The 19,323-nt window shown below is 38.8% G+C and overlaps 2 protein-coding genes across 2 annotated transcripts; both read left to right on the plus strand.

Annotated features, from left to right (window-relative positions):
* The first annotated feature begins 1,609 nt into the window (after positions 1-1,609).
* Positions 1,610-3,361, plus strand: LOC113704747 (uncharacterized). The gene is made up of 2 exons (XM_072061052.1): positions 1,610-2,063; positions 2,964-3,361. Exons 1-2 carry the CDS (start codon positions 1,610-1,612, stop codon positions 3,359-3,361), a joined length of 852 nt encoding a protein of 283 aa, XP_071917153.1.
* A 13,223-nt stretch (positions 3,362-16,584) lies between these two features.
* On the plus strand, positions 16,585-17,594 carry LOC113702726 (probable steroid-binding protein 3). Its single transcript, XM_027223853.2, has one exon. It carries the CDS (start codon positions 16,958-16,960, stop codon positions 17,375-17,377), a length of 420 nt encoding a protein of 139 aa, XP_027079654.1. The 5' UTR covers positions 16,585-16,957; the 3' UTR covers positions 17,378-17,594.
* The last annotated feature ends 1,729 nt before the right edge of the window (positions 17,595-19,323 follow it).

Raw genomic sequence — 19,323 nt, forward strand, 5'->3', positions numbered from 1 at the left:
GATCTCAAAGAAGAAGAACAAGATGCGGATGACGCTCCCCCTGAACTTGAACAAGGGGTAAAAAATACAGTCGATGCGCTAAAAGAGATTAACCTTGGCACAAGCGACGATCCTCGCCCAATTTACGTAAACTCTTGTATGACTCCTGAAGAAGAGAAACAGTATGCTGATTTGCTGCTCGTGTTCAGGGACGTCTTTGCTTGGAATTACTCAAAAATGCTTGGTTTGAATTCAAGGATCGCCGTTCATAATTTGTCTGTCAAGCAAGGAAAAAACCTGTCAAGCAAACTCAAAGGCGCTTTTGGCCCGAATTGATTCTTCTGATAGAAAATGAGATAAATAGATTGATTGAAATTGGGTTCATACGGGAAGTGAAATATCCAACATGGATTTCAAGTATCGTCCATGTAAGGAAGAAGAATGAGCAAATTCTAATTTGTGTTGATTTTCGAGACTTAAATGAGACTTGCCCCAAAGATGATTTTCTACTCCCCATCACAGAATTGACGGTAGATGCTACAACCGGACATGAAACACTATTTTTTCTCGATGGATCATCTGGCTACAATCAAATACGCATGGCGCCCGAGAATGAGGAACTCACTGCCTTCCGCACCTCCAAGGAAATTTATTGCTATAAAGTAATGCCATTTGGTTTGAAAAATGCTGGAGCGACATATCAAAGGGCAATGCAAAGAATATTTGATGATATGCTCCATAGAAATGTGGAGTACTACGTTGATGACCTTATGGTGAAATCAAAGAAGCGAGAGGATCATATTCAAGACCTTTGAAGAGTTTTCCAACGCCTTCGGAGATACCAACTGAAGATAAATCCTTTGAAGTGCGCATTCGGAGTCACTTCTGGCAAGTTTCTCGGTTTCATCGTTCATCAACGGGGAATAGAAGTCGATCGATCTAAAATTGATGCCATTGTGAATATGCCTGAGCCGCAAAATATTCATGAATTGAAGAGCCTTCAAGGGAAGTTGGCTTATATCCGGAGGTTTATCTCTAATTTGGCCGGATGATGCCAACCCTTCAGTCGACTGATGAAGAAAGGGGTACCCTTCGAGTGGGATGAATCGTGTAGGAATGCTTTTACAAGCATCAAAACGTACCTCATGAATCCCCCAGTGTTGGCTGCACCCATTCCAGGAAAACCATTGATTCTCTATATTTTCGCTCAAGAACGGTCGGTTGGGGCTTTACTTGCTCAAGAAAAAGATGAAGGTAAGGAGAATGCGCTGTATTACCTGAGTCGGATGATGACATTTAATGAGTTGAATTACTCACCCATCGAGAAATTGTGTTTGGCGCTTATATTTATCATTCAGAAGTTGAAACATTATTTTCAAGCACACACTATTCGACTCATAACTAACTCTAATCCCATTAAATATGTCATGGCAAAACCTGTACTATCTGATCGGCTCACGAGATGGTACCTCCAGTTTCAACAATTCGAAATTATTTATGTACCTATGAAGACTGTCAAAGGACAAACATTGGCAGACTTTTTAGCCGATCATTCCATACCTACCGAGTGGGAGTTGACTGATATGAACTCTCCGATGAAAAAGTGTTTATGGTCGAATTCCCATGATCGATGTATTTCGATGGAGCCGCGCACCGTGACGGGGCTGGTGCAGGAGTTATCTTTTATACTCCTGAATCAGATATATTGCCACACTCTTTCACTTTAACATGTCGGTGTTCAAACAATGTGGTCGAATATCAGGCATTGATTCTTGGTCTGAAAACGGCCGTAGACATGAAGCAGTTGCATCTTAGGGTCTATGGTGATTCAAAATTAGTGGTAAATCAATTTCTTGGTATTTATGATGTCAAGAAACTTGAATTGATCCCATATTATAAGTATGCAAGACAACTCATGGGATATCTAGATAATCTCACTATAGAACATATCCCTAGGAATTTCAACCAACAAGCTGACTCTTTGGCAAGGTTGGCGTCCATGATCACTCAACCTTCTCATCGAAATCAAATTTCAATATGTCAAAGTTGGGTCATACCTCCGATGTTTGATGAAGAAGATGATGGTGAGGAAGAAAATGCTTATCATATTTTTGTCCATGAGATCGAAAAAGAGGATTGGCGTCACCTCATCGTTGATTACCTTAATCATGGGAAGTTACCAGAAGATCCCAAAAAAAGGGTTGATATACGTCGTCGAGCGCCACGTTTCATTTACTACAAAGGGACGCTTTACCGAAGATCATTCGATGGGGTATTTCTACGATGTCTTGGAGAAGATGAGGCCATGCAAGCAATGGAGGAGGCTCACTCTGGGATATGTGGTGCTCACCAATCTGGCCCGAAATTACACTTTCACATTAAGAGAATGGGATACTACTGGCCAACGATGGTAAAAGACTGTATCGATTTTACTAGAAAATGTCAAGCTTGTCAATTCCATGGCAATTTCATCCGTCAACCTCCTGAACCATTGCATCCAACTGTAGCTTCTTGGCTGTTCGATGCTTGGGGTTTGGATATAGTTGGACCGCTCCCAAAATCTTCTGGATGACACATTTTCATTTTGGCGGCAACAGATTATTTCTCAAAGTGGGCCGAAGCGGTTCCTCTAAGAGAGGTCAAAAAGGTGAATGTAATAAATTTCATTCGCTCGCACATCATTTATCGATATGGGGTCCCGCGTTATATCATCACCGATAATGGTAAGCCTTTTTGCAATATAGCAATGAGCAAATTTTGTGAAAAGTTTCATTTCAAACAATACAATTCGTCAATGTATTACGTTACTGCAAATGGACTCGCTGAAACATTCAACAAGACCTTATGTAATCTGTTGAAGAAAATTGTGGATAAATCAAAAAGGGATTGGCATCTTCGAATTGAAGAAGCACTTTGAGCATACCGAACTACTTTTCGAACTCCCACGCAAGCGACCCCATACGCACTTGTTTACGGTATTGAAGCTGTTCTTCCACTTGAGTGTCAAATATCTTCGCTAAGAATTGCAATTCAAGAAGGGTTCAGTGAAGAAGATAATGTTCGTCTTCGCCTTGAGGAGTTAGAAACACTCGACGAAAAGAGATTGGAAGCTCAGCAACGGATTGAGTGCTATCAGGCTCGCCTTTCAAAAGCATTCAATAAGCACGTTCGACCTCGCTCTTTCCAAATTGGAGAGTTAGTGCTTGCCGTTCGGAGACCAATCATTCTCACTCATGGCGGACAAAAAAAGTTTACTCCTAAGTGGGATGGTCCATATGTCGTTCGAGAAGTATATACAAATGGCTCATACAAGTTGGTTGCTGAAGATGGATTAAGGGTTGGCCCCATCAATGGCAAATACCTAAAAAGGTACTATGCGTAATCGGAACCGCTCGATGCTCTTGGACCGCATGAGCTAAAACTGTGGATGGCAACCACCAATAGTGTAGTATGTGGTTAAACTGCTAAAACACTCCACCAAGTCTAAGGTGAAAAACAAATAGATACTCTTGACCCGCATGAGGTTAAAATGTGAACGGCAGGAACTACGTGTGACTTGATTCCCTTGTTGGGATACGTAAGCAGTTTGGAGGGCAACTTCTAAGTTCAGTTACACCACTCCAAATCAAATCCTTGTTCCTTGCAAAAAAAAAAAAAAAAAAGAATCTTCTCTTTCCAAAAAAAATATAAAATAAATAAAATGCTCCATTTGAGTTATTGTATCTCAAAAAAAAAAAAAGATAAGGAATGGAAAGCATTTTATTATTCAAAAGAAAAAGGGAAAATTTCATTAAAAAAAATGGAACAAATTCAGAAAAAAGACAGGGTGAAAAGTCTAAATGTCAAATTTGTAATCCACTACAGCTATTTTGCATGATTCAAGTGCAGACTTCATGTCTTCAAGTTCCTTCACTGCGTCATCAGTCAAGATGCCGATACCTTCAATAGAGGAGAGCTCATCATGTGCCCGGGCTACTTCAGTTCGGATCTCCTCAAAAGTTTCATGCTTTTGATCGATAGTTGAGTTGATTTCCAGGCCTTGTTTCTCCAAATTGATAAGTTCCTATTGCAACACTTTCTTCCTGTCTTCAATGGACTGCAACTTTTCTTCAAGACTTTGCAGATGACAAGTTAGATTTTCTTCTTTCGCCTTAACTCTCCCGAGTTGGGCGGTCACTTTGGAAAGGAGTTCTGTATGTGCTTCTTTACTCATCTTTTCTCATGATGAAGATGCCAAAACATCATATGCCTCCGCCTTGACAAACAATTCTATCAAATAATCTTTTAAAAGGAGACCATTGGTAGGATCCGTTCTTGTGATTTCTGTAATGATCTCCTCCGCACACTCTTTTAAAGAAGAGATCTGCTCAATAGGAGTGTCAAGAATCTGCCCGCGAAAATTCATCCACAAACTCTGTAAATATCTCTTTCGATGCGCTTGGATCAATTTTTGCCCATGAAATTCTAAAACCAATGCTGGTTTAGGTCTCTTTCGGGTCTCGTGCGAACCAGTTAACTCCTTCTTACACATTGATGAGGTACCTCCACTGGGGGCAAATTGTTTTGGAGTACTGATAGCTACTTCGTCACTTTTATTATTTGAAATTATATCATCAGCTTCGAGTTCGGGTGGTGAATTGTTACCAACACCTTCCTGACGGAATTCAAGAAACGGGGGCTGGAAAAAAAAAGAAGTTACAAAAAATAAATTTTACAAAAAAAAGAAGAAAGAAAAATGGAGAGATGATTACCTTAAGTGGTGACACTCCAACTGACGGTGGTGTAAAGGAAACCTCCTCCAAATCAGAGGATGTCCTCTTCTTTGATCGGGTCCAATGACGGTCTTGACTACTGCTACAGCTCGCCAATGAATGGGCTCCTTCTTGGGTAGATACGATGCCCTGAACTTGAGTCCTTTCCTTTTCTATGTCCTCGATAGAGTCACGATCATCCACCGTTTCAGTTTCGACATCTTCTTCTGTGCGAGTCACCGATAAGGATTTTGAAACTTTGGGCGGCGTCTTCTTTGCTGGAATCACTGGTTACGCCTCTTTGACGGCCTGTCGAGAGTCCTTGGAAAACTTATTTTTTGCGGCAATGTTTTTCGAGGGACTACTAATAATTTTGTTCTTCCGCAAGGTAGATGAGGTAAGACCCGTTACAATCTCTATAACTCCATTATGATGCACTAAGTCGTTAGCGGAGGTGACCTTACCCTTCTTCAATGATTGCTGAGGGATCTTAACGGTTAGTTTCAAGGGAGCTGAAGAAACACTATTTGACCGAGTCGACTACCAGGCGTCCTAGTCTTTTGTGATCAATGGATGCTTCCTGTGCGTGGGTATAGTCATCCGAGATCGCGTCTACGTGCGAACTGAGGAGTCCCATAGTTGAATAGCCTTACCCAAAGTATAAGTATGAGTGATCTCTTTCAAGTTGTTGGGAATGTCCTGACAGAAGTCGAATTGTCGGCTAAACCTGCAAGGATTATATTTTTCAATAATGAAAGTATTGTCCTTACGTAGAGTTAAATGGCAAGAGCGTTGACTAATGAAGTAACTCGTAAGCCTCGATGATAAGGATCCATCATCGATCAACACCTTTTCTTCATTCTCGGTCCAGCACAATTTGGGAAGCATCAAAGGATTCACTTCTTTGAAGATTTCCTCAGCTTCTGATCGGCCATAAAATATTGTCATTTTCTCACCACTAAATCTTGTCATGCGAGCGTGGTGGCTACTCACTTGATTGTTTTCATAATATACATCGAAGTATTGGCCAATCCAAGCATAGACGTAATGGATTGGAAAAGTTACCCCACATTCTCCAAGGTTAGGAGCGTGGACAATCTCCCTCAACCCATGATATATGCTCGCAAGAACGGAAATTGCAAGGCAAAATCTTTTCCCTGTGGCCATCAAGCATGCAACCTTGAAGACACTTGGGCGAATACCATCGACCTTTTTGCTCGACAAAAGAAACTTGCAAATCCAACACGCTATAAATCCCGCAGTATAGGTTTCCTTTCTTAAAGACCCGGGATACCCAGTGTGTCGAAAGGGACGTTGAAGTCCTTCGTGTCAGCAAGGTCGTGCGGCTCCAAGCTTCCAGAAGGGTTGTAAGTCATTTTCGGTTTAGATATGGTCTTTCTTCTATTCGCCCTATTCAGAAGAGCCCTATACCTAGCCTCTCCTTTGAACCAGAAGCGAATCCGGTCCTTCATCCATACCCCTTGGTCATTCGTCCAGAGGTGGTAGTAAGCCGAAAAAAGATGCCTGCAACTCTCAGGGAAAAGTGGCTTCCCTTCTTTGTCACGAGTAAGAATCTCCTGCGCCGAAAGAACAATCTCATCAAAGAACAAGCCATCGATCGAAAGGCCATCAAGTCGATAAAGGTCCCAAAGCGTGATGGACAACTCCCCAACGGGCGTATGAAGTGTGTTTGTCGAAGGGCACCAATATTTGAAGAAGGCTCGCAAGATATTCTCACAGCGGTCGTAGGAGTATCTCGACGCGTAGACAACTTCAAATATGCCGGCACGGGTGAGCACTTCTTTATATCTTCCAACGATGTCCTCAACCCACTTCCAATAATGAGAGGTGAAGCAGGCCTCGCCAAAGAAGGAAGAAGGAATTTTCCACGTAGTTTTATCGATATTGAATCCCACGAACAGAAGCGTGAATTTGGCTATTCTGGATCTCCATTGTGAAGTGACGAGTTTAATACGACCACTTCTTCTTCCCTCGACGTAGTAGAGAAAGTCGACAGGGCCACAACTTCTTTGGTCCACTTACTAGTCCAATTTTCAAGATGAAAGCATCCTTCAAGGGGTATGAAAGATTCAGCGAGCGGGCCGATTGCTGGTTTATGAACATGTAGTGACAAGCTCTTTGATTGAGGTCCACCCCATTCGTCCGTCAATGAAATATGTGGCAATGGCGTGGCGTAGTCCTTAATTTGCATATTTGCTGAAATTTTGAAAAAGAAAATATTAGATGGTGAAGGGAATTTCTTACAAAATTTTGGTAACTAAATTACCTGTTCGGTTGAGCCTTTCCCAAGTCCCTGAAATTGCTTCAAATTCTCCTCCAAGCACGGTTTTGGTTTTCTATGAAGAAGCAAGTTAGTAAAACTGAGATCGAAATCATGCATGGCAATAATATTTGGGACGTAAAACGACTGGTGCGAAAATTGATATCAAATTTCTAACCATAAGGAGTAGTTCAGAGATAATATTTTGAGCCAACCTTCATTCTCAAATAACATTTAAAAGGCATACATGATTTTGAATAATATTTAAAAGGCACCTCAAATAATATTTCGAGCCAATCTCCATTCGGTCAATTTTAATTTGCCAGCCGAGACCCGAGCTTCATTCTCAGATAATATTTTGAGAATTTATTTGGTAAAGTCGTAGGGGCTCTAAGCGTCTCAATTGACTAAAGCTTCTTGTAATAATTGAATATTGCAAGTAAAAAAAAAATGATGAAGCCGCCAGTACCTAGTACAAAGGAATTTTTTTTGTAACCAACGGATGACGACTGACTCTAGCGGCAGCGGCAACTTGACGATGCAGCTGAAGAGACAAATAAAACTCGTTCAAGAGTTTGCCACCTAGGGATGGCTATTTACAGGGAAAAGTTTGATGTGAATCCGAGCCAAAAAGAAAGTCTCCGTCCGTGGGAATTCGGGAAGTCGATTCCTCGTTGGGATGACTTTACTGAGCCGAAATGGATTTGTCAAGAGCCTCGTGGAAATCAGATTCTTGAATGCGATGTTTCAGCTGATGGGAGCAGATCAAATATGATGCTAAGTATTGGATTTGAAATAAATGGAAACTGTGCGCAAGATGACTAGAAGGCTATGTTATCCTACGGGTTCAAAATGCAACATGCGTAAGGTGCAAATTTCAAGTACCAATGATGAATCAAAATAAACAAAGTCTATTGCCGAAAGTTCCTCATAATGGTTAGGTGTTGAAAAAAAGGGGGTCTTGGGTATCTAAATGTCAAATATTTACATTAAAGACATGGCTGGCAGCCATAATGTAATCAATTCCTGCAATAAGAAGCTTCATGCGAAACCAATAAAAAGAGGTACATGTGATGCTTAGTGTCTTGCACGAAAATGGAAGAAAAAAAAACAAAAAAGAAAGAGCATACAAAGCGTAGTGTGTGTACCTCCAAGTCAACAATGGTGACTAGTTGCTACGAGAAGACAACAAATTGAGGCAAATTAGTAGATAACAAGTAGCGACGGCAACGGCAACGGCAAATAAAGGCGTAGCAGCAATCCGGTAACACGAGCGAAAAAGAAACGAGGGAGAGTTTGCCTTTGGATTGTGGGTAAACTGATGCCTCAACCATCGGGTATTTATAAAAATATGCATCCTATATTCAAGAAGGATTCTGGTCATAAGTGTTTCAATTTAAGACACTAAAGGGTTCATTATTCGAAGTACTTGCGGTTTAGCAGGCTAATTTGTCGAGCTGAGGAAGTTTACTTGCAAAAGGAATCGGGTTCTTCTTGCTTTGTATAATGGGATGAAGAGAAAGGAAGAGATGCAGAGCTCTGACTCAAGGTGGTTTTCGAAAAGAATTGTTCTTGCAATTGGTTTCCTCCGCGAGTTAGGTTCTTAGCGTTTATGTTAGAGTGCTCCTTGAGTGCCGAATGTGATAAGTGAAGAAATTAATTGTTTAGTTCATCAATGATGCAAATCCTAACTTCAAGCGACCGAATACTACAAAGAATGGAATTGGTCTAAATAGCAAAAATGAAGCTACTACGTAAGATGATCTGGCCTCGGGAAATTGAGAGCACTAGTACATGCAATCATCATTCTATGTTATCAATTAAGAGCCATGACTAGTTTCAAAGAGCTTCATACATTAACGGCTTTGGATTTGGGGATTTGTAGAAAGGATTTCTACTACAAATTCGGAGAGGAAGGTGAGTTCAAATGTAATTAGCTTCCTAGTTCACCTAAATTGTCTAGGGAGTACCTTCGCTCTAGAGGTTCCTAGCAATTAAATCGGTTGGCAGGCTGATCATCTAAAAGAAAGTGAATTCTAAGCTGGTTTCGGGGGCTTGCTTTTCCATAGGATTATAAGGGACAAAGCTTCAAATCAGGTTGGCCTTGGAAGGAATTATTTTCGCAACCAACTTCTATAGGCTGATTAATTCCTTGAAGAATTGTGTTGGGTTACTCTTCAAGCCTCGGCTTTATCACAAAAAAGAAGGAAAAAAAAAAGAACTCAAATGTTTAAGTTCATCAAGGATACAAATCCTAGGATTTCGACAAGAAGCTGACTGATTCGGACCTTGAATCTTGTGAAGCGGTGGAATTCATCAAGGAACAATGCACTTATCTTATAATTGGAGTTGGAAACCTCCTAGGCCAATGAAAAGGTGTTTTGCATGTAAGGTGCACTAGTGCACTAGTGCTTGATCAATCACTTACGAGAATGAATTCCATGAAGTTTGATTAATCACTTATGTGCCTATTTGGTCATTGAAGTCTTTGTGCGGCTGGCTTCTTACTTAGGAGACTTGATTCACAAAGTTTCGAAGTCCAATTTGGCCAGAAAGGAACTTAAGCGAATTAAAGAAAGTCAAAACTTGTCCGTTCAAGTTGTACTCTTCGCAAACAAGTTTTGAGGGGGCATTTGTAGACAATGAAATTTTAATTAAATTCTAAAAAATTACCATTGGTCTATAAATCATTTTTATGGTTTATTTTCATCCAATCGGATATTATCATATGTCATGTACACCTGAAAAAGTTGGTTATTAAATGGCCAATTATATTTGGCCACGTGTCAAGTTGAGGTGTTCCAAATCAATTCAAATTGCAGGGATATCTCCACCAACCAAATCATATCATGTCACATGTCTATTGGATAAATATCTAAATATTTATTTCTTATTAAAGGGATAATATTTAGAGTTGTTTAATCCAAGTATATTTCTTATATACTACGATAGCTTGGCCAGTCAAACGGCGCCACATCACGTGTCCCCACGAGTTTGGCCAATCGATGAATTACTTATCTCTTTATTAATAAATATAAAATGACTGGTACCAGACGGGACAAGGGGTTAGCCCCTTAAACCAGGAAAAATAATAAAATTAAAGAAATAAAAAGTATAAGAGTAAGGAAGTGGGTCGCAGTCGGACTGCCACTAGTTAGTATAGGCGGTTAGACCGGCCATGTATGAACAGAATGTAAGAACAAGTTAGAGTGTTAGATCAGGCAATATAACCAGTTATGTATGGTTAGTATAATCAAAATGAATAAAAACAAGTAAATGAATATGAATATAGGCGGCTCAGCCGACCATTTGATTGAATTAGAATATAAGAAAATAAAAGAAAACTTACAAGGATATGAAGCTCGCACAAAGGCTTGCTCCTTTGTTTGATCCTAAAACTAGAAATATAAAAACTAAGAACTTGTTTGTAGAGAGAGGGAGGAGAGTTTCTTCAAGCTAGAGAGAGAATGAGACTTGAAGAAATGATGTTAGAATGGTGTATGGAATGTGTTGGGTTTGAGGGGTATTTATAGCAAAATTTTCGTAGTCCTACAGTACTCGCTACAGTGTTTTGCTACAGTGCGCGCTACAGTGCAACATTTGTCTTTTGTTGCCGTGTTTGCACAGTAACTTGCCGGATTGCTACAGTGCTTCAGGTGCTACAGTAAAATGATTATTTTTTCTGAATTTTGTTCCGATTGAGCCAGCTTGAATATCTTGTTTTGAGAAGATAGTTACGGATAGCTCTTGTTTTGTTTCTTGAATCATTTTGTCAATCTCAGGTGCTTGTGTTCCCCCTTGATGCTTGATCCAATGTTTGTGAAGAATTAGTCTCTGAATTTTTCTTCGCCTCATGAAGCTTTGATCCTTCAGGCTGCAAACCGTATTGTTTGTTGGTTTTGCAACAATGTTGTTATGTTGATACCGAAGATAGGGAGGAATGCTTTGTCCAGTTTCAAAGTTGTAAAATACAACATTGAAGAATCTGATCCTATCTTCCCTGCATTGATGTTTGTGAGAATAATATTCTTTTGCGATAGAATTATTGGCAAGGTATTGAGGTATCCATTCATCGACTGTTGCTGAATTTGTCATTCTTCCTGCAAAACAAAATTTGTTAGTTTTTTAGAAAAAGGCAGGAGGGCATTTGAATCAAGAAGTTGGGGTATTATGCCCTCGTTTGTAGTAAGATAAGGAACAAGTTTTTTAATAAAAGGTGTTCCAAGAATAACATTGTTGGATAGTTTTTTGGCTAGAAGAAATGTATTTGGAATAGATAAGGAGGAGAATTGGATTTGAACATTTGTTAACTTGAAGTTAATTTCAAGTTTGGATCCATTAGCTCCTCTGAGAATTTCTTTGTTTTGTTCAAAGAATTGAGGTGGGATAAGGCTTTCAAGAATACAATTTTGGTCTGCCCCAATATCAAATAGGGCTTCAGTTTCGATCACATAATTATTATTAATTAGTAATCGAATCTGGACCAAATAATCCTTGTCTTCCTTGGGTTTTTTAGAAAGTTGTTCTAGGAATTCAGAATCCTCCTGGTTGATAGGTTCCTCAATTGGTGTTAGGTTTTGAAGAACAAGGTTGCTAAGGTCTTGTTTGGCTCTATTTGATCTAATCTCCTCTTTAAGCAGATTAATTTCTGTTTGAAGGTGTTGTAGGGTCAAAGGTTTAACAGGTTTGGAGGGAAACCTTTCAAGAATGTCTGTGAGATTATAGGTTTTAAGAATTCTAGGGTCTCTGGCTAAGGGATTTGAAGAATTTGTGGCTTGGTTCAGGGATTCTTTGAATTTGTCTAAATAGAGTTGTATCTTCTCTATTTCAGGAGTATCTTTAATGATGTCAAGAAGAAGGTTTTGGTCTTTTGTTAAGACATTGATGGTAGGGCCTTCTCCTTCTTTGTCACTGGCGGTTTGTGAGGAAGTAGATGTTGAAATATCATCTTCCAATTAATTGAGATAATCTTCTTCTTCTTTTTCAGAATCAGTTTCTGAATCAATTAGAAGGTTTGATATTTGAATTTTGACTTGGTCATCTAGTCCTAAAGTATTAATTCTTTGGTTGAGTTTGCAATATCGAGCTATATGCCCGGGTTTATGGCATTTGTAGCAAACTAGAGAGGGGTTTGTTATTTGAGGAGACTGTATGGGTGGAGACTGTATGGGTAAAGGTTGTTTGGGCTGATATTTCTTTTTGTATATAGGTGGTTTTTCAAAATGTTTTGTGGGCTTGGGTCGTTTGTGAGGTTTTTTGTAGCAATTGGGTAACCCAAACTGTTCATAAAAGGATTCAAGACCTTTTCTCCTTTGGGCTCGATCCTTTGCTAGTTGTCTGAGCATCTTGTCTTGTCTGCACACTTTGAGTGCCACTTGTTGAATTTGACTAGTTAACTGTCCATAGGTTATTTCTTCCCATGGTACAGTCTCATTGTATTGAGTCCTTAATTCTTCTCGAACAAGGTCTCGTAATGATTTTGGAAGACCATCAAAGAATTTTTCTTTCCAATAGGCCTTGTTGCCATCCGTCCTGGAGTATATCCTGGTTAAGAATGTATCTTTATACCATCGAAAGTCTGAAAGACTCTTGTATTTGAGATTGTTTAGTAGCTCCGATGATTTTTCCCTGAATATCCCTGGATCATCGACGAATGTCTTTGCAATAGTGAATATTAATGTTGCCACCGTATCTGAGATGGTGTCTCCATCTTGAAGAATAGGTTCACCATTGGTATCCACTTTAATTGCATTAAGAATGTTGTCTTTGTCTTCTGTGGTAAGATGTTCATCCCACCAACCCTTAAGTTGTCCTGTAAAACTTGTAATAAGAATATGAGCAGCTAATTGGTCAGTACAGCCATGTGATGTTCAATAGGCTGTTGCCACCATTGCCATTTGCTGAAGAATTGTAAGAATGTTGTATTCAGAAATCCCATCTATGCTCCATTCATATATGTTGTTAGCATTATATGAATTTTGCAGGATGTTGGATTTTTCTTCAAGAAGGATATCTGGATAAGTGGCTCTGGAATAGTATAGTTTTTGTGGATTTTTTCAATTGGAAATTTGGTTTTGTGAAGAAGAAGGTTGGTGTAATTTGTTTAAGGTCAAAGACTCTTGAGGTTCTTCTTTGGTAATGGTACAAGCTGTTTGACTAACACTTGCAGAACCTTGGTTATTTGACCCTTGGTTGGACATTGGGGTAGAAAAGAATTGTTCTATTTTGGCTATTCGTTTTTCTAATTGGGTTAAGGGTTTGTTTTGGAGTTCTTTTTGAAATTTGATTGGTATTTCATGAGATTTGAAAATTGGGTTTGATGAAGAAGTGGTTATAGAAGGAATTTTGGGAATAGGTTGGTTTAAGAGATATTCTCCAAGGGTTTGGAGATACTTGTTGGTGTAGTTGTTTTGCTCATAAATTCCTTGGATGTCCTTGCTATTAATTGCTCCTTCATCCTGGATGTTCTTGAGCTTGAATGGCTTAGCATTAATCTCCGTTGATTTGTATGTAAAGGTGATTGACTTTGGTGGTGGAAGCTGTGCTTGAATTTCTCCTTCAGTTGTCTGCCACCTTGTCACCACATTTGTTGTTTGCAAAAAAGGATAATTAATTTCCTTTCTTTGTGAATATACTTCAAACCAATCGAAGAACTGAATACGTTGTTTCGTTCTTCTGAGAAACCAATAGAAATCTTCTTGTATTTTTTGTCGATGTTGTCCCTTGTATTTATCAAAGAACCACATCCTTTTTGGATAATTGTTGTCAGCATAAAATTCTGTTTTGATATCTTGTTTATCCAAAGAAATCACCCTTAACTCATCAAGTTGAGGACGACTCTCTGTTATTGAAGAATATGTAGGAGATCTAGGAAGTCTTTCTTGTTCCGCATCATCAGAGGATTCATCTTGGGCCTCTGAAGGAGTAGGTCTGCTGGCTGCATACCTTGCTTGTGAAATCTTAGAAGAAAGATCTAGATATTGAAGTTTGGTTGAAATGGAAAGAGTCAGCGGTCTGTCTGAAACTGACTTTCTTCCTGTTGAGTATCTAGGCATATCTATACCAGTTGTTGATAAAGATGATGCCCTGAAACTCATGGATCTGTTGAATTTGATTTGAACAGCTCCAGAAGGAAATTGTTGAATGCTTGAAACTGATGTATTTTGTATTGGATCTGCTGGAGCTACTTCGGGAAGAACCCAGCTTTCTAGTAGTGAGATCTGGTTCCAGGTGATAGATCTTGGGACTGTATTCCTAGATCTGGCCAGATCTGTTTGGAATAGGACTGTTTCTCCTTTTTGTAATGTCTTTAAGGCTCCTGTCCTGAATGCTGAATTCATAACTTTATATTGAATTCTATAAATAATAGCCACAGGAAGAGTCCCAGTTTTGACTCTATAATTGGCAGTTTTTATGTTTAAAGTTAAAGTATCTAGAATATTTTTGTCTTTTAAAGAAACTGTAAAGTTTGGAAAACAATCAAAGTATACTGGTCCTCCACAAAGGCTAGTTTCTGCCATGCCTAGGAGGGAATCATTGAATTCTAAGAATCTGCTATCTCTAAGACAAAGGAGTAGGGATGTATCTAGTCCTTCTCTTGTCAAAGGTTTAGCTGCAATTTGTACTAATCCAAAATGAATATAATTGTATTTTTCTTTATGTTTTTCTATTGTTCTTTTGGATAATAGTTTGATTTCTTCATGATCAGCATCTAAGGCTATAGTTTGTTCAACTGTTTTAATTGTATAATCCGAGGTGGAAAACATCCATTTTCTATCTCTTTCGTATATATCAGTTTGAGTATATTTTGGAATTTTCCAATTGTCTATGTCTTGATTGACATCTTGTATATGAATTTCTTCTTTTAGTTTGTTGTTTGAAGAAGAACTAGAAGATGCAGAATTTGTTCTAAAAAAGGAAGCCATGTAAAAAGACAAGTAAAATTAAAAATAAGCTTAAATAAATGAATAAACTTTATAATCCTCTTCCCTTTGGCACAGAATCTTTCGGGATCCATGGAGGATAAACCATTTTTCTTAATCAGATTATAAAGGATAGTGTGAAAATTTACAAGAAAATATCTAACCTTTTGAGAAGAATTAACTATACATGACAACCATATTTCCATCATATTAAAGATAGTAAAAATAAACCTACGAGAATAGATCTAAATCTTTTGAGAAAGATTAACTATGCATGACGATTATATTTCCAAACAAATCATAAGATTGATAGTAAAACCCCATTTTCCCTGGATCTGACCTCTTGACACTTCCCCGTCTTGGAGTACGTCCCAAGAACCTCAACGCCCCTACAGAGCCAAATCCCTCATGGTCTTACCTGGACCGGACGTTGGCACTTACTGGATCCATGTCATTCAACCAGATCCAAAGTTGTGAAATCAATACTATCAAAATTATAATAGGCTTGAATACATTAGATAGTAATCACGAAGTTAACCACTCTCATCTAACCAGATCTAAACTTGTAGATCTACACTATCAGTAGCACAAATAAAGAAAGATGGTAACCACGAAGTTAATAAATCTCATCAGGAAGATTTAATCTTGTAGATCTACACTACCAACATCATAATAAGTAAAGAAAGATAGCCATCTCCCCACTTCCCCCTCTGGCTCTGATACCAGACGTGATGTGACTGGCACAGTCCTAATATGACTGCACGTCTCGCAAGACAAGTAAAGTGGTACACAGGTCTTCAACCTCTACCTCTTGCTACAACTATAAATAAGGGTCTCTCAACCAAATTAAAGACATACAGAGACACATACCAGGAGGCATCTCATACACTCAAGTGGTGAAGTTCCAACCTACGAAGGTTTGGGTCTTAAAACTCTTCAAGTCTTCCATATATCAAGGCTTGAGCCTCAAAATATCTTTCAAGTTCTTCAAATCTTCCATATGAAGATTTGAAGGAATCGGTGGTGGATCCAAGAATAAGCTGCGAAGCCCTTGGATTGGCGTTCGAGGAGAAGAATCGAGGGAAACTCTCCACAAGTTCGAGAAAACCCCAGAAATTGTACTCACATATTTTTCTTAAATTTTTATATCACATATTTGTCGTGTATATTTCTTGTTTCTGCAGACTTGAAATTTAATCGCGTACAATTATCTTTGTAATGCTTTTTCTTTCGCTTTGTATGTTGCCATGAATAGTATGTACAAACCACACATAAAGTATAATCTGCACGCAGGCACTGCTAATCAACAAAATCTATAAGAAATTCATAAAAACAACTAGTACCCTTGTTATATTATTACCCAAGCAATTTTCCATCCCATTCACACGATTTTACAAACACTTGGCGCACTAAATTTTCCTCACCTATCCTCCCCTATGTTGGCCACCAAAATACCTACATTCTTCTACTCGAGACTAGTGAACAGTCTGTTCCACCAAAACCATTAAAAATCAATTGACCTATTCATTCACAATATTGTCCAACAATGACAACTACTCACATCGCTCCATGACCTTGTCAAATTTCGAAAGTTATGTGATACCAGTATTGTTTTGTTACCTGGATATTTCCGCTTTATCTCTTCTCCGAATGCGAAACTCTGCTCTTCTGTCGCTACTTCTTCCTTTTTCTTGCTGTAATATACCTTAGTGCAATTGTATTTTCCCTACTTTCCCTTATACCTAGTCTGTCTTCAACCACTTTCTTAGTTTGCCTCCAGCCACTTTCTTGTATTCTCTGTTTGCTTCCATTTTCTAGTGTTATGGATGAATGAAAATTGGCAATTATTGTGAAGGGAAAGCAAATGAACTTTTTATTTGATAATTCATTTGAGCGGAATTTTGTGGAACGGAGGTAATGTTTCCCAAAACTATTCGGCGTGGTTATTTCTAATTCTGACGGTTGTGTTTGTGAGGGGACCGTTCAGGACCTGCCCGTATCCTATACTGATATAGTCCAATCGTATGTACCCATTAAAAATCACAAATTCACAGAGTCCACACACTCACTCTCCCAACAAGCCGCTTCGCACCCTTCACCTGAGTTCCTATTATCGGCTTATCGCACTCTTCTCAGAGTCAATGGCGTTTACACTCCAGCAGCTGAAGCAATACGACGGCAGCGACCCATCAAAGCCGATATACGTAGCAGTTAAAAGCCGAGTATTCGATGTAACCGCCGGCAAGTCCTTCTACGGTCCAAGTGGATCTTACTGCATGTTCGCCGGCAAAGATGCCAGCCGAGCACTGGCCAAGATGAGCAAGAACGATGAGGACGTCATCGGATCCCTTGATGGCCTCTCTGAGAAAGAGATCCAGACTCTTGATGATTGGGAGAAGAAGTTTGAGGCTAAGTACCCTGTCGTTGGCAGCCTTGCTGATTAAATTGTGAAGTTTCAAGACAAAAAATAAAAAAAATAAAAAAATGGTGTTTTCTGTATGCCTATGTGTTGGTTTGTGGTTTAGTGAGGATTTGGGATGCGGGTTTTGTGTAATTATGGGGAAATATGGGTTGGTTTTGGCTGGATTATGGGGTATGTTGTAATGGGTACTTGGATGTTGGTAATATCAATAAATTGGCTGGCTGTGTTTTAATTGTGAATTTTTTCTCTTTTTTTTTTTTTAAATCTTGAAGTGATTAAATCTCTGATGGAATTTTATTCATTTTAGCTGAATAATTCTGTAAATTTTGTTTTCGTTTTAAATTAGACCTGTGTGTGGTTTGCCCATTTTGATTAAGATTTCTGAGCTGTCTTTTGATTGTGGCTGTTGTGTGATTGTTGGGGAATACAGGGAGGGAGAAATTTTAGAACTTTACTCTAAGAAGGCGATTTCATAATTTCTTGAAATTAATTGTTTATAGTAGCTTTTGGTCATTAGCTTTGTATTTCTGTCATGGACATAACATTTTATGATCAAGTTTGTGGTCCTTATGCTTCCATGTTTTGGTTTGAGAATATTCGTTTAATTGCTTCTATGGACATAATTTGAGCATTATTCGTTTAAATTGGTTGTATATCTTTCCACTGATAAGAAATGGCCAATCCATGGAATCAATGGTCGTTAACTGTTTGCATATTCGTTTTCTTCCCTGTTTGAGCTATATTGCTTTTGATATGCAGGAACATGGCTGGCTTAATGTGTTTCTCTGTTCTCTCTTTTTGTTTCCATAGAGTCTAGGTAGGCATTATCTAGTGAAAGGTTATTTTAAGGTGAATGTGAGATGACTGATGCACTAATCTTCTGTGTTGTTGTGGGAGTTTTGCGTTTACTGTTTGTTGAGTCACTTATTGTGTTTTCACCATAAGAATGTTGATGGGATGTGGCATCCTGGATGTTGATTGATGTATGAGATGTAATTTAGGAACTTTGTTGTGTTGTTTGTTTAGGGTGTTACGTAAATCTTGCTTAATGATGCTTTAGAGATTTGGTTAAGTTACAGCTTATTATTATTGTTATTATCATTTTCAAGTCAATATGTTATTGGTTAGATGAACTTTCTTCAGACATTCAGAGGCTTGCTTGAGTTTGTCACAAGATTTGCCTTTTCCTGTGTTTATACCTCTTAATCTTAGTGCTGCATATCTTGCTTCCTATTTTTGGATTTTTAGTCTTCTTTTCTCCTCTAATAATTGTACTTTAAAGCAAAATGTGTCTGTCTCTGCATATGAATGCATTATGCCTGGACCCTACGCTGTTGCAATAAAGGTTTTCGGTGACGTTTCTGGTTTCTGGGGGTGGTAGCTTCTTGTGCTAGAACGCTTAGTCCTGTGTGTAGGAAGGTTTGTTGTCTACTGCAACAGTGTACTATGAGACAAAATATATGTGTTTGCTTATATGCTTGTGGGAAATTTCACCAGAGTTCTGGACGCTATACTTGTAAGCCCAGTGGCTTGGTTATCGGTTATTGCATCACCTTATAGTTTTAGGAAGAAAGTTAGCTGTGTTGTGGATGAATAGGTCCTTACTCCTTTGTCATCCAAAATTTTGATTGTGATAGATGACAGGAATCAAAGAGGCTTTTTCTTATTTTGCTTGGGTCTTGGTTACAGACTTGGAGTTCTCCAATTTGTTGGTGTTTGGACAAATTCTTTTGTTGCTGGCATGGAATACACCATCCTTGGTAGCCAAAAAATGCCATTATGCATTTATATGAACTGATACATGGATGCCCTCTGCATTTTTTGCTCTGTTAATTCAATTTGATCTCTTGATCTTGTCCAAGCTTTTTGTTCCCTCAGTCACTCCCCCTCTCCCCCCCCCCCCCCCCCATCCCCCAAAAAAAAAAAAAAAAAAAACCTCTTCCCCTGGGATTTCTTTTAATATTCTTA

This window comes from Coffea arabica, chromosome 8e (assembly GCF_036785885.1).
Source record: "Coffea arabica cultivar ET-39 chromosome 8e, Coffea Arabica ET-39 HiFi, whole genome shotgun sequence".
Taxonomy (NCBI): Eukaryota; Viridiplantae; Streptophyta; class Magnoliopsida; order Gentianales; family Rubiaceae; genus Coffea; species Coffea arabica.

Excerpts from the sequence above, each read along its gene's own strand:
- LOC113702726 (XM_027223853.2), top strand. The coding sequence starts at position 16,958 with ATGTACCCATTAAAAATCACAAATTCACAGAGTCCACACACTCACTCT.
- LOC113704747 (XM_072061052.1), top strand. The coding sequence starts at position 1,610 with ATGTATTTCGATGGAGCCGCGCACCGTGACGGGGCTGGTGCAGGAGTT. Across the intron at positions 2,064-2,963 it reads GTTTGATGAAGAAGATGATG|CTGTTCTTCCACTTGAGTGT; the intron begins GTGAGGAAGAAA and ends ACGGTATTGAAG.